Source organism: Podarcis bocagei, assembly GCF_964188305.1.
Source record: "Podarcis bocagei genome assembly, chromosome: 7".
NCBI classification, from domain to species: domain Eukaryota; kingdom Metazoa; phylum Chordata; class Lepidosauria; order Squamata; family Lacertidae; genus Podarcis; species Podarcis bocagei.
In genome coordinates, this window is record NC_138132.1 from 13,162,697 (window position 1) to 13,176,205 (window position 13,509).

Consider the following 13,509-nt stretch of genomic DNA (forward strand, 5'->3'; position numbering starts at 1 on the left):
CTAAATCAGGAACAAGGGTGGGAGGAGACCAGAGGTCAAATCTGTACTTGAGCCACAACACTTGCTGGGTGACCTGGGGCCAGATACTGCCCCTTAGCCTGACTTATTTCACATGGGTGTTTGAGGCTAAAATGGAGAGCATGAGGGCTCTCTGAAGGAAAGAGTAGGGTTGTAAATATCAGAAGCTGCTGCAGGAGAGGGACTGTGAGTAACATCATGTGAGGAATGTTTCTAGGACTGTGGAAGCTGTAGAACTGTGAAGCTTCCTTGTAATATTTGCTCATGAATGCTGCATGCTGTTCTAGTAATCTTGTTAGTGATACATTTTTTGTTTTTGGTTTTGTTCTATCTGCAGTTTGTCTTTTACTATTCTATGTTGTTAAATAGTGCAAATATCCTCTTAGAAAGCACTGTTCTGTTGGCGAAGACAGGAGCCCATGTTGCCGATGTTTGTAGAAGGGCTGGCCAATCCAGAGGTATCTTACTGCCTTCTCACTCGCTGGATCATCACCTTGTTGTGGTGAGTGGGTTTGCACGCTATCAAAAATGATCTTGTGAAGCTCCTGTCAGAAGTCTCTGATGATAATAATGAGTGACTCTCAACCCCCCAAATAAAGCTCACCAAAAACCAACAGTCTGCTATTATAAGTGCTTATGCACCAACACTGGATGCCAATGAAGGCATTAAAGAAAAATTTTACTCTCAGCTGGATACCGCTCTATCAGAGATGCCTAAGGAAGATAAACTCATCCTCCTGAGTGATTTTAACTTTTGACAATATGTGCAGCGCACAACCTTGTTATTACCAACACACTCTTTTGACAGAAAACTTAATTTTAAACTTCATGGTGGCATCCTTGATCAAACCACTGGCACCTCTTAGACTACGTCATCGTCTGTGCTAAAGATCGCCATGATGTGCTCCTTACCGGAGCTATGACGAGTACCGACAACTGCTGGACAGATCACCGACTAATACACTCCACGATGGTTATCAAATTATACCTCAAAGCCGGCTTCAAGGAAGGAAACCAAGGCGCAAAATGAACACTCAAGCCCTTCAAGATCCCATTAAGTGGGATTGCTTCCAAACGACTCTTAAGGACCATCTGCTTTCAGAATTCCCTGATAAGATCGAGGTACACTGGATCAAGCTAAAAACATTCATTGTTGTAGCCTGTGAACAAACTATTGGATACCAAGCAAAGAGCAGGACTGGTGTGCTGTTACTCCTATCTTCCTCTGCACCTGAGGGTCTCAGTTTGCAATTCATGGTAGCTCACTAAGCCAGGCTCCAGCTCAGCACAGCTTCCAGCTTTGGGGTTCTTGGTTCAAATCCCAACCCCAGCTTCTGTCTGTAGTTTGAAAAGGATGGCGATACAGGCCTGTGCCAGCAGCTTTTGTATGCCAGGTGCCTAGCCGGGGCTTACAGACTGAACCTTCATATTAACAGTTTTCATTGAGGGCCACATTTCTTTCTAGACAAGCTTCTCAGGGCCACATGCCAGTGGCAGGGCCTGTTGTGAAAGTGAGTGGAGCAACAAATGTAATTTTTTAAACTTTTTATTCTTTGTACCACCTGGTTCTCCCCTTTGTGTAGATAGTGTTCCTCTATAGCTTAGTAATTAGGTGGCACTGGAGCCCATTGCATCGACTATATCTTTCTTAGCATTCCTAAAAGAAATCCGTTCCTTCCCATACAAGATGGACAGAGGCCTGTCCAACTAAAAAAATCTCTACAAATGCAAATGCATCAAAGAAAATGGGTCACTCTAGGTTTGGGGGCTAGAACTCCGGGAAACCAATGAACCAGTGAAGTGTAGTGGTTAGAGGGTTGGACTAGAATCTAGGAGACCAGGGTTCAAATTCCACTGTAGCCATGACACTTGGTGAGTGGTCTGGGGCCAGGAACCATATCTCAGCGTGACCTATTTCACTGGATATTTTGAGGCTAAAATGGTGAGCGGGAGCTCAAGCGTTTTGGAGGAAAGCATAGGATGCAAATACCAGAAGCTGCTGCAGGAGAGGAACTGTGAGTAACATTATGGGAGGGGTGTTTCTAGCACTAAAGTAAAACTGTGATGCTCCATTGTAATTTTTGCTAATAGATGCTGTATGTTGTTCAGGTAATCTTCTTATTGGGATTTTGGGTTTTCAAATGAATCAAATGACTGTAGAGTTGGAAGGGACCCTGAGGGTCATCTAGTCCAACCCCCTGCAATGCAGGAATATGCAGCCCTCCCATATGGGGATCGAACCTGCAACCTTGGCATCATCCGCACCAGCCTCTAACCAACTGAGCTATAGATGAATGGGTTTTGTTCTATTAGTTCCCACCACCCCCATACTATGGCTCCAATGCTTCCCTGCTTGTTCCCTCTGTCAGTGGCTCCTCCCTGTCTCACCAGTCTGAATCAGGTTTGAAATCTTCTTTCCTAGTGTCACCCTCAGGCACCTCCTGGAGCAACTGGCTGCCACCACTCCTCCTTGTCTAGCCAGTGCCTGACATCAGGATACTGCCAAAAACTTGTTTGTTGTTGTTTGACCTCTCTCATTACTTGAGTTTTGTGAGACCAGCTTTCCTGATGATGATACTTACTTTCAGGAGGTCCGCTGTTGCACATATCTGTCTTGCAGCAGGAGACCTTGATCTGGGTGTACAGTGATGAGGTTATGGAGATACTGGCATAGTCTGCATCACACAACTCTGTATCGATGCAGGACTTGAGGACCACTCTTGACCCCAAAAGTGCTATAAAAGAAAGAATTGGAATATGAAATTACTAGACCTGGAGATAGGGCTGGCCCACCCATGAGGCAAGGATTGATGGTCACCTTATGTGGCAGGATCCAGAGGGGCAGGGGATCTGACCACCAAGAAAAGCATCGCCTGATGCTGCTGCCTTTGAAGCTGTGGTGTGATCCTTGGAGGCAAGATCTGCCACCTCCTCGTCAGTTCCTCTACCCCATTTGAGCCACCCCATGTCCCTGTTTTTCATGGCAGGGACCTTGGAGCTCCTTCCTTTTTCTTTTTTAATATAATGTTTATTAAAATTTCTTTTTCCCTTTATAACAGCCAAATAAAATTTCTTCATCACATATATGTTTGCTCAAATTGAGCATTCACTTCCTCCCATCCCCCTCCCTGACTTCCATATGCAATCACTTTTATTTCGCATTTCTAAATCACCCTATTTACTTTATCTCCATACTTAAAAGACTTACTTCTAATATTTGTAAACAGGTATCAAATTATAACCAAACAAAATATTTTAAATCAATCCTGCAAATGTTTTAAAATGTTTGCAATGTCTATTCATATATTGTAGAAATCTACTCCAGTCCTTTTCAAACAATTCGTCTCGCTGGTTTCAGATTTCCCCCATCGCAAGTTTAAAAGGTAAAGGGACCCCTGACCATTAGGTCCAGTTGTGACCGACTCTGGGGTTGCGATGCTCATCTCGCTTTATTTTCCGCGGGTGCCGGCGTACAGCTTCCAGGTCATGTGCCAGCATGACTAAGCCACTTCTGGCGAACTAGAGTAGCGCACGGAAACGCCATTTACCTTAATGCCAGAGCGGTACCTATTTATCTACTTGCACTTTGACTTGCTTTCGAACTGCCAGGTTGGCTGGAGAAGGGACCGAGCAACGGGAGCTCACCCTGTCGCGGGGATTCAAACCACTGACATTCTGATTGGCAAGACCTAGGCTCTGTGTTTTAACCCACAGCGCCACCTGCATCAAATACCACCTCAGAGCTCCTTTCTGAGGCTCCCTCCGCCTCGCTGGTGCCCGTGCAGGCACACTGCCTCTTTCCTTGTGGGGTGGTCATTCGCAAAGCGCAGGCTGCAAAGCCACCCTACCTGTGCCTTGCAGGGCTGCCTGCACTGCCTGGCTGCCTTTGACTGGCAGAGTGGCTTCCATCTTTCCTCCTGTGCTGAAAAAGCAGGCAGGTGGCAGCCAAGGCTGTCTCTGGCCGGAGCCTGCACTCCACCCAGGCTCTGGCAGCTGGGGAGGGGGAGCACTTTAACTGAGCCCCTGCCCCACTACTGGCTCATTTGGGGTTTCTGCAAAATTGCTTGGCTGAGGCGAGGGCAGCGGTGTGCTCTTAACCCAAGCAGTTTAAGGAGGGAGGGAGGGAGGGATGAATAACCTTTATAAGCCTCGTCATGCAGCTTGTTTCTCCCACTGCTCGTAGGAAGGACAGAACACGATGGTGATTTCACTCAGCGATATATCTTTCATGAAACTGCCACCCCTCCTGAGTCCCTCTGCCTCCAGCTCCAGACTGCAGCTTGTTTTCTTTTTCCTCAGTGTGCTGGGTGCTGGAGGCAGAGGGACTCGGGATAGGCGAGGTTTCCCCCACCGATTTACTGCTGAGTGAAGCTGTCATCACGGTCTGCCCCTCATACCGGTGGTCCTGGGGTGAAATATCAATAAATCGCCCAGGCTGAATCTTCAGTCACCCTTTATTCCATGTCTGCCGGGTGGGGAGCATTTTATGGTTTGCCTCAGGTATCCAATTGTCTTGAGCAGGCCCTGCTTGGAGCAGAAAGAGATTTCTCCAGTTTTATCTATTTGTTGAATGTGAGTCAGGACTGGAGAACCTTTGGCTATTTGGAGAACCTATTTAAGTTACATTATAGTCCAAAGGCTATCCTCATCAGGAAATAAGGATTTGTTTTAAGTTTTTCTTGTGTGCTATAACTCCCTTCAGGGACGTGGGTGGCACTGTGGGTAAAACCTCAGTGCCTAGGTCTTGCTGATCGTATGGTTGGCGGTTCGAATCCCCGCGGCAGGGTGAGCTCCCGTCGTTCGGTCCTAGCTCCTGCCCACCTAGCAGTTTGAAAGCACTCTTAAGTGCAAGTAGATAAATAGGTACTGCTTTATAGCAGGAAGGTAAACGGCGTTTCCATGTGCTGCGCTGGTGCTGGCTCGCCAGCTGCAACTTCGTCACACTGGCCAAGTGACCTGGAAGTGTCTGCAGACGGCGCTGGCTCACAGCCTCTAGAGCGAGATGAGCACGCAACCCTAGAGTCGGACACGACTGGCCCATACGGGCAGGGGTACCTTTACCTTTACCTTTATAACTCCCTGCAAGGTATTTTTTAAAAAATCATTTAACCACATCAGTTAAGAAACATGCATACATATGCTATAATGTTATTGTTTTAGTTAAATAAATTGTTTAAGTTGTTATTAATGAAATGATTATTTTTTCCTTCCAATAAAGTACTGTACAGCAGAAAAGTTGTCCAAATATAAAGTTAATTTATTAAACCTCACAAAAATTTCATAATTATCTGTCAATGTATTTCTAATAGTATAACCAAATCAGTAATTTTTGATATAACTGTAAAAACCACTCTGAAAATTTATTATTCCAAAAACAAAACCTTCATCTTGTAAATATTAAGATTATACCAGCAAGAATGTGTCTTTCTGTAAAAAAAAAAAAAATTAAATCAAGCTTACTGACTTGTGATTTAAATCGTGATTGAAACCAAATCCACCCTGTAACTGGAGCAATGAGAGTCGATGCTGGAGCTCATAAAGGGAGCATGTACCACAGGCAATTAGGAAGGGGCAATATGTCAGTGTCAGTTTCTCTTGGTTTCTTAATTTAAATTCATTTCTCCACATTTTCATTTCAGTTTCCAACTCCTCATCCCCACCATCAACATTTAGTGTGAATGTAATTTTTACCCTTAGGCCCTATCTGCAGGGTCATACTGATTTAAGTAGTCATGGTTTCCCCCTTTGGGGGGGGGGCAGGATGTTTGTTGACTATATTGGCTGTGAATCCTGGCAGACTAGCTCTCTCCCTTGCAGGTCATTTTTCACTTGGCCTGGGAGATGGGAACCTGACAGACTCCAACTACAAAAGCTGTTGTAGGTTATTGTATGCACACTTTACCCTAGTATGTGCATTTGTCTATTGATTACATGGCTGGACAACTGAATTGCAAAAGTGGGAGAAGGGCAGATTCTGAAGGATGGCTTTGTTTTGCTCTGCCAATTGAGTAAACACACCTTTAAATATGAACTGACTTGAATTTCTTCCCTGCTCCTACAGGAAATGCAGAACATTTAACACTTCTTTATGAAAAGTCATGTTTCGTGGCTTGTGGCTAAGATATGGCCTTAGAAAGTGAGTCAGGGGGTTTACGTTTTGGTAATCAAAGGGGTTGAAAGTTCTTCTCACTTACACAGTTTGCCTTCTCCGCTGGCAGACAAGCAGGACTGGTCCCTGGAATCGTCACACTCCTCAGTGTTGGCATATCTACAATCTTTTCCTTGACCGAAACAAGACTCACATATCAGAGATGCCACTGCAGACAGGGGGAAAAATGGGTTTAGAAAACATTAGTGACCGTGTAGGAGGAATAGGTCTGCGTCAAGGTACATGAACACAACACTTTTTGCTACAAACTTCATCTTACTAGAGGCAGCAAAGGTACTGACTTGGATAGCTTCAAAAGCAGACTAGATACATACATGGTTACCATCCTCAATTGATATTTTCCCGCCTGCAATATTGTAGGCACTATTTGTCTGGATACTAGTTACTGGAAACCACAGAAAGTGAGCTGTTGCACTCAGATCTTTCTCAGGGGCTTCCCATAGGACACATGGCAAGAACAAGAGGCTAGACTAGATGGATCATTGTTCAGCTACATAATGCTTTCTATATATATTCCCTCTGTAGTTCTTAAACTCTGAATGGGGGTGGGCCTTGCATAGACCAGAGAATGATTGTCCAAGATGGCTCCTGCAGTCTGAGGGAGAGGACCAGTAGAGAAGGTGTGGGGAAACCTTTAACCCTCCCGAAGTTGCACTACAACTCCCATCAGCACCAGCAAACATAACAGACTCTGGTAAGCACATCTGGTACCCCTGTGACCCGACTCCACTCAGAGATTGGGGTGGCATTTAACACCAGGAAACTTAAAGTTTGCATGGGGGGGCAGAGTGATTCCGCTCCAAAATATGAGAAGAATAGTGCCTATACATTGTCTCCTATCATAAATTTCTACAAATGCAAGAAACTTACTCTTTACTTTAAATATGAGCCAGGATTCTGGTTCATCGAAGAGTGAACTACTGCCTTTCTTGTTCCCCCAATGTACTTGGGGATGCCACACCTCTCTGCATGCATTTGGTTAAATAAAAATTGAATATTGGCAACAAAAACCATATATCATAGAGGGTTCTGTGTAATCTGGCCTTGTGCTTTATTCCTCTCCCTTTCAAAGGAACCACAAGTCCTGGTTCCTTCCTCATCCTGCTTTAATGGCTGACCCCCACCCCGCTTCGTTCCTTCCTGGAAACATGATGAACAGCACAGCGGCTGTGGTTCTGCTCACCTGGAGGAAGCAGGGCCAAGAGGAGGCAGGAGATCAGGAGTGTCTTCATCATTCTAGAGAGCTGTAGAGGCAGGGAGGAGTTCGAGAACAGCACTGGGCCAAGCAAGGAACTGATGCATGAAGAGGCTTAGTTGGAGGAATTTATAGAGGATTGTAAGGAGTACTTTGCCAGCACCCAGGAACAATGGATTCAGGACAGTGTCATAAATTGCTAGAATTTTAATTATGCTATACCATAATGTAAAGCACAGTGTTGAAAATCAATTAAATCTCTTCCCCCTTCCAATAACTCCAAGGACACGTCCCTCCTAATCTGTGCCAGCCTCAATTTCTCAACCCTGGATGTGGGGAAACGGGTCCATCAGGTTACAGCACTGAAACTGGATTAGGCTTCTGGAAGCCAAGGCAGTTTCCCTGACAGTATGAACTTTTTTGAAAGGGGGACAAATGTCTGTCCACAGTTTCCTTTGTGGTACAGTAATAAAATGCACAGTGACCCGGATCCCCTCCCTCCCATTAAATGCACTTGTTTGGGGTAAAGAATTGGTCCACTTGCTCTTTAAAATAAGTTGATTAGAGTTAAGAGAGTCCCATGGACTCAAAAAGATCAAACCTATCCATTCTTAAGGAAATCAGCCCTGAGTGCTCACTGGAAGGACAGATCCTGAAGCTGAGGCTCTGATACTTTGGCCACCTCATGAGAAGAGAAGACTCCCTGGAATAGACCCTGATGCTGGGAAAGATTGAGGGCAGGAGAAGGGTACGACCGAAGACGAGATTGTTGGACAGTGTTCTTGAAGCTACCAGCATGAGTTTGACCAAACTACGGGAGGCAGTGGAAGACAGGAGTGCCTGGGGTGCTCTGGTCCAGGGGGTCATGAAGAGTCGGACACGACTAAACGACTAAACAACAACAGAGTTAAGAGCAGGTGGGGGGGATTGCAGGTCTGGGTCCAGAGGAGATTGCAGATTTAAGGGACTATCTTTTACTGGGGTTGGATATACACAAGCATAGCTCCACGTCCTTTGCTTTGGTTTCTCTTGTGATGCTGATGAAACTCAAAGACATCATGAATGATGTGGATTTGGCATTTGGACAATGAGAGATGGAGAGTGGCAGCACCACAGATGTCCTGGGAGAGTTTTCTTGCTGCAAAGTTAGTACAGTGGTACCTCGGGTTACAGATGCTTCAGGTTACAGGCTCTGCTAACACAGAAATAGTACCTCGGGTTAAGGACTTTGCTTCAGGATGAGAACAAAAATCAGGCGGCAGCAGCTTAACAGCATCTGCTATACTGTTTCACAGCTGTAAAACTAGGTCATGATATTTACTCTGGCCTTTAAAGAGATACACATTTTGTAAAACAATAAGGAACCTTAATATTTAAATAAACCATTCAACACAAAGAGGTTAGCTCAAATGTATAAGAATGTATAATAAGTTTTGGAAATGTAAATATTGCAAGGGGTAATTCTGTCACATGGGGTGGACCTGCAAGGAGGGTAAGGTCTTTTTGGACATGTTATATAATGATTTTTAAAAAATCAAAAATCAGACTGATTTTTCCAAGAGTCCAGAACCCTTCTGGCTGGGGATATTGATCAGCAAAATTCCAAATCAAGGGATCTTTATGCTCACAGCTGGAAAGTTGTGAGAATACCCTGAAGTAAGTTCTTAACCTGAGGTACCACTGTAATGTATATATTTGTGTAATATATAATGCTGCTACATAATTTACTGTCAGCTTAGATTCTTCACATTGTTTCTTCTAAGAAGAATGGGACTCCCAGATGTTGGTAATCACAATGGAGGGGGTGGTGAGAGTGACATTGGGCTCATGTCCTCTTCCTTCACCATCTTCTTCTTCATATTATAAGAGGGAATTATTATAAGATGATGTACCGATGTTATTTCACTCTGAAGAGCTTAGATCGAATATATAAGAACGTACAAAAAAAATGTTGGAAATGTAAGAATTGCACGGGGCCATTCTGTCACATGTGGTAGACCTGTAGGAAGACTAAGGTTTTTGGGGGTATGATATATAATATGGGGAGGGGGGGAAATCAAACTGACTTTTCCAAGAGTCCAGAACCCTTCTGGCAGGCGATATTGGTCAGCAAAATTCCAAACTCTGTTTATGTATGCAGCGACAGTGGCAAGGGATCTTTATGCTCAGAGGTGTAAAGTTGTGAGAATACCCTGAAAGGAAGAATGGATGGTGAAAGTCTTAGAATATGCAGAGATGGCAAAGGTAAAGCAGGAGAGGCTGCTAAAACTGAGGCTTTCCCCCACATAATGCATTGGATCTGAGGGGCAAGCAGAGGGCAAGGCCTCCCTGGGCGGCATGGAGGGGGGAGTGCAAAGAGTCTAGATTTCCCTTCTACCCCAAAAATCTGTTATGTTTGTGTCCAATGTTGCCACTTTCTAAAATTTATTTATTGGTGCATGCTTTTCTCTTGTAAATGTACCAAACATGAAATAAAATAAAACTGGGATAATGGGGTATTCTCAGGTCAGTGGAGGATGTACGTGCTGTGTCCTGTTCGTGATGTGGCTGTGGAACTTGCCATTCTTTTGATAGAAAATGCTGTGTGGGGGCATGGGATGGGGGACAAAAATGGGGGGAGTGTCAGTTGTGGGGAGTGAGAAATGTCCCTGTTTTCATCTGAGGAATGTTGGATGGTATGCAGTGGCTCTTGAACATCAATATGAAGCTGTTGGGAAGAGTCAACTGGAGTTTTGGCGTGAAACTCTGGATTCGTGCTTGGATGCCATGGTGCATGACAGCCAACAAACTGAGCTTGAACCATGAAAAACTGGAGGCCTTATGAATGAGTGATTTCTGTGTCTTGAAGACAGGTCAATTGCTTGGCAGCCTGGACACAGGGGTTCATGCACTGGTAACTTCAAGACTTGATTGTGGCAGCATGCAGTCTTTGTATCAGGTCCAGAAGCTGCAGCTATTGCAGAACACAACAGCCAGTGTGCTCATATCAGCAGGCTACTGCCTACGTGTCACTCTATTGCTGAGACAGTGGCACTGGTTGCCAATTTGCTGCCACATCACATTCAAGGTGCTTATGTTTATTTCCACTGATCCCTGAGCAATGTGAGCCAAAAGTGCCTTGAGGAATGCACAAACCCTTATGCTACACCTCAAGCACTGAGATCCTTTAACTGGGGCAATTCTTGTAGCTCCCTACACATCAGAGGTTTAGTCAGCTTTCAATTCACAGGAAGCCTGGGTTCATGCACTGGTAACTTCAAGACTTGATTATGCCAGCATGCAGTGGGACAGTGGGACTGTCTTTGTATCAGGTCCAGAAGATGCAGCTATTGCAGAACACAACAGCCAGAGTGCTCATAGCAGCAGACTACTGCCTACGTGTCACTCTGTTGCTGAGACAGTGGCACTGGTTGCCAATTTGCTGCCACATCACATTCAAGGTGCTTATGTTTATTTCCATTGATCCCTGAGCAATGTGAGCCAAAAGTGCCTTGAGGAATGCACAAACCCTTATGCTACACCTCAAGCACTGAGATCCTTTAACTGGGGCAATTCTTGTAGCTCCTTACACATCAGAGGTTTAGTCAGCTTTCAATTCACAGGAAGCCTTTATTGCAACAGGACAGAGAAAAGCTGTTATTCCTTCCTCACAATACTAGAATCTGTGGGCAGCTAAGGACAGTGAATGTTGGAAGCTTTGAGAAAGATGGAAGAAAGTACAGTGGTACCTCTGGTTACGAATGGGATCTGTTCCGGAGGCCTGGCCGTATCCCGAAATCTTCGTAACCTGAGGCGCCTCTTCTCCTTATGTGTGCAGAGCAGTGGAGCACTTTTGCGCATTCGTGAGGTGTGTAGAGCACTTCTGCGTGAGCTCGAGTGGCAAACCCACTTCCTGGTTTGCTACGTCCTCAACCCAAAAGTTACGTTACCTAAAGGTAATGTAACCTGAGGGTCCACTGTACTGTTTGAAATAGCATATGGTTAAACTCTGGAATTTGCTCTCAGGAAGTAAAGCTGGGCAGCAACGTGGATGTGTTTGATTGAGGATTAGAAGAAACTGATGGAGGATAAGGCTATCAATGGCTACTAACCAATTTGGCCATGTTCTTCCTCAAGTGTTGGGGACAGTATTCCTGTGAATGTCAGTTGGTGGGAATCACAAGCGGGGGGACAGGATGAGACCAACTTGTGTTGCTGTCCAGTCCTGCTTTGAGGCTTTGCACAGGCATCTTGCTAGCCATTTCAACAACAGGGTTCTGTAACAGCTGGACTGGTTCAGCAGGCGGATGCAAGCTGTGCCAGTTGAAGCTTGTGAGAAATCTAACATTAGCCCAAATTTTGATTGCCTCAAAGTGGTGCTCACCCAGTGTACCTGCTGAAGACAAGGGGATTCACAATGTACCTGCTGAAGAAACATGGTTTCACAATTTCTTTCTAAAATCACCAAGCTGTTCATTTGGCTAAGTAAGGGAAGCCAAAGGAGAATGAAAATCGGGAAACTATGGAGGCCTTGAGTAATCTATACCAGGAGTGGGGAACCGCTCACCTGGGGGCCAAATGCAGCCACTGCATGTCCCTCTACAGGGCCTAGGAGAGGGGGGTGCAGGTAGTACATCATTCTTTGGGATAACAAGGGGGACATCAGAAAATGTTTGCCTATATTGTGTGAAGACTAGCATTTATATTTTTGTAAGACTACATAGAATGCCACGAGGCCTCTTCCTCTGTCTGCTTCCTCATCTGCTAACATGCCCCTGCCTACTTCTCCCCATGGATCTAGAGACGTGGCGCTGAAGTCCTGGTGAAAGATAGTGTGACTGGGCATGGTGAGAGGTGAATGAGAAGGCGGACTTTCCTTGCCTCTCCTGCGGGTGATGTGCTCCGACTTCTGAGGGGACTGCCACCCGCCTGTGAAGTGCGGGATATTTACCATGCAACCAAACCAACAATGCATGTTTGCTAGATAGGCAAATGACAGGAGCTGAAGCCCTCTGAGTTTCTTCCTGTAAGTTTCCAAGAATGAACTCTCACTGTTATGTACTAAGTTGAGTATGATCCAAAATAAAGCAGTCTGATTGGTCCTAGAACAATAGGAACCAGAATGCAGCTGTCTGATTGGTCCTAGAACAATAGGAACCAGAATGCAGCAGTCTGTTTAGTCCGCAAGAGCCACCCAATCCAGCTCCAGGTGGAAGTGAATCCGCAACCTGATTGGCCTACAGGTGAATCCCAGAATTAGCCAATCACGTGGGGCCCATTGTGTAAATAATGTATATAAAGCAGACAGTTGGGGGGAACTTCCAGTCCTTGCTACTATGAGTTCAGGATGAGGTAGTGGTGGGAGAAGGCAGGAACCCCCGGACCTTCGTGGCCCAGGACCCAGTGTATGCAAAGAATTTGCAGGCAGGCCCGGCATGGGTACCCGCCACAGTCACCAGGGTCACTGGCCCCGTGTCGTATGAGGTGCTAACAGGGGGGGGGGGCAATGCTGGCACTGCCACTGCAACCAGCTATGGCGACGATTCCCGGGAGAAAACTAGGAGGAGGACAGGTCAGAGGGGTCCCAAGGGAACAGTGGGACAGTGAGGCCCTTAGAGCAGGAGGGGCTGCAGGGAAAGCAGAATCAGTAAATACAGAGAGGACCCGCGAGGCCGAAAGAACACTGGAACCAGAGCCATGACTGAGTGAGCCGGTTGCGCCAGACCAAACGTCCGCATCACAGCCAGCATCCTCAGAACACGAGCCAGAACCCAAACCCCTGACCAGGGAACACCCTAGGCTGCAATGCATACATAGGTGGCTAGCATACTTTGAGGACTATGAATGCAACCTCCCGGGCAGGACTGGAACTTAGAGGGGAGGGGTGTTATGTACTGAGTTGAATAGGATCCAAAATAAAGCAGTCTGATTGGTCCTTGAACAATAGGATTCAGAATGCAGCAGTCTGATTGGTCCACAGGAGCCACCCAATCCAGCTCCAGGTGGTAGTGAATCCACAACCTGATAGGCCTACAGGTGAATACCGGAATAAGCCAATCATGTGGGGCCCATTGTGTAAATAATGTATATAAAGCAGACAGTTGGGGGGAACTTCCAGTCCTCGCTACTATGAGCTGAATAAAGGGCA

General features: G+C 45.7%; 1 protein-coding gene across 1 annotated transcript in view; it reads right to left on the reverse strand.

Annotated features, from left to right (window-relative positions):
* The window catches only part of LOC308590547 (phospholipase A2 inhibitor gamma subunit B-like), a 45,237-nt gene that overhangs the window by 1,767 nt on the left and 29,961 nt on the right, over positions 1–13,509 (reverse strand). Inside the window, exon 3 of the mRNA XM_081200690.1 lies at positions 2,601–2,753. Coding sequence (XP_081056816.1) covers positions 2,601–2,753 — 153 coding nt within the window. The remainder of the gene's footprint in view (positions 1–2,600; positions 2,754–13,509) is intronic.